Source organism: Chrysochloris asiatica, unplaced genomic scaffold (genome assembly GCF_000296735.1).
Source record: "Chrysochloris asiatica unplaced genomic scaffold, ChrAsi1.0 scaffold00050, whole genome shotgun sequence".
Lineage (NCBI taxonomy): Eukaryota > Metazoa > Chordata > Mammalia > Afrosoricida > Chrysochloridae > Chrysochloris > Chrysochloris asiatica.
The window spans coordinates 12,848,948-12,850,321 of NW_006408568.1; the positions used below are offsets into that span (position 1 = coordinate 12,848,948).

The 1,374-nt window shown below is 53.1% G+C and overlaps 1 protein-coding gene across 1 annotated transcript; it reads left to right on the plus strand.

The window, feature by feature from the left end:
* The first annotated feature begins 211 nt into the window (after positions 1 to 211).
* Positions 212 to 661, plus strand: CALML3 (calmodulin-like 3). The gene has a single exon (XM_006862734.1). It carries the CDS (start codon positions 212 to 214, stop codon positions 659 to 661), a length of 450 nt encoding a protein of 149 aa, XP_006862796.1.
* The last annotated feature ends 713 nt before the right edge of the window (positions 662 to 1,374 follow it).

Below are 1,374 nucleotides of genomic sequence, written 5' to 3' on the forward strand. Positions count from 1 at the left end.
GGGAGGACTCTTCTCCTTCTTAAGTGCCAGCGATTCATGCTGGGGCTAGAAAACCCGCCCGACAACCCTCCCCTCTGATCTCCCCCTGTCATTCCAGAGCCTGGGAAAAGGAGCCCAGTCTGCTGCCAGGCGCTGAGTGGCCAGCCTGAGCTCAAGAGCACAGATCCAGGCGCAGCTATCTCTGCCACCGCCCTCCACGCCCCCCAGCAGCATGGCCGACCAGCTGACCGAGGAGCAGATAGCAGAGTTCAAGGAGGCCTTCTCTCTGTTTGACAAGGATGGGGACGGCACCATCACCACGCGGGAGCTGGGCACTGTCATGCGGTCCCTGGGCCAGAACCCCACCGAGGCCGAGCTCCAGGGCATGGTCAGGGAGATTGACGCCGATGGCAATGGCACAGTGGACTTCCCTGAGTTCCTGGGCATGATGTCGAGGAAGATGAAAGACACAGACAGCGAGGAGGAGATCCGGGAGGCCTTCCGCGTGTTTGACAAGGATGGCAATGGCTTTGTCAACGCAGCTGAGCTGCGGCACGTGATGACCAGGCTGGGGGAGAAGCTGAGTGATGAGGAGGTGGATGAGATGATCCGAGCAGCTGACACGGATGGAGATGGGCAAGTGAACTACGAGGAGTTTGTCCGCATGCTGGTCTCCAAGTGAGGCAAGCCTAGCCCAAACAACTCCCGTTGGCTTCACACTTGGCTGGGAACTGTCTGTCTTTTGCTATTGAGAGCAGCTTAGCCTTTCCATTTCTTCCTTCATCCCTCCAGCTTCATCTGGACTCTGTGTCTTCTCTGACTAGTTGACTCTGTCCACCTTTGTGCATCTCTTCCTGTTTTATGTTCTCTCTCTCTCCGACTTTATTCTCACTCAAATTGATCCCAAGCCCAGCAAATGGTAACATCCTTCCATCACTAGGGAGCAGAAGTAGAAGTGGTATGACTCTGCATGGACAGTGAGCAAAAGGAGCACTGCATTTTACACTGACTTTGCCATTCATTGAGATGTGAGCTCTGTGACATCTTACAGCACTCTGACCAGGGCATCTGGGAGCCCTCATCCATGCCTGAATTCCCGGAGCCCTTGTTGAATGAAGACTTCATCTGCTGTGTACTTAACTACATTGGATTCGTGTGGGTGGGAGAAGTGTTGGCACCCAGTGGGAGGGTGGTAGGAGTATTGGAGACTTTGACATCTGAGGTCAGGCCTCTGAAAATCACTACTTTCTTTCCATAACTCATCTGCTCTTTCCATGCTGTCTTTGCTACCACCTCTGTGATTCATCTTCTGAGACTGGGAGTAAAACTGGGGTCAGTTGTAACATGTTTGTATTCATCTGGATGGCGGGAAATTTAAATGAAACATGGAGGGAA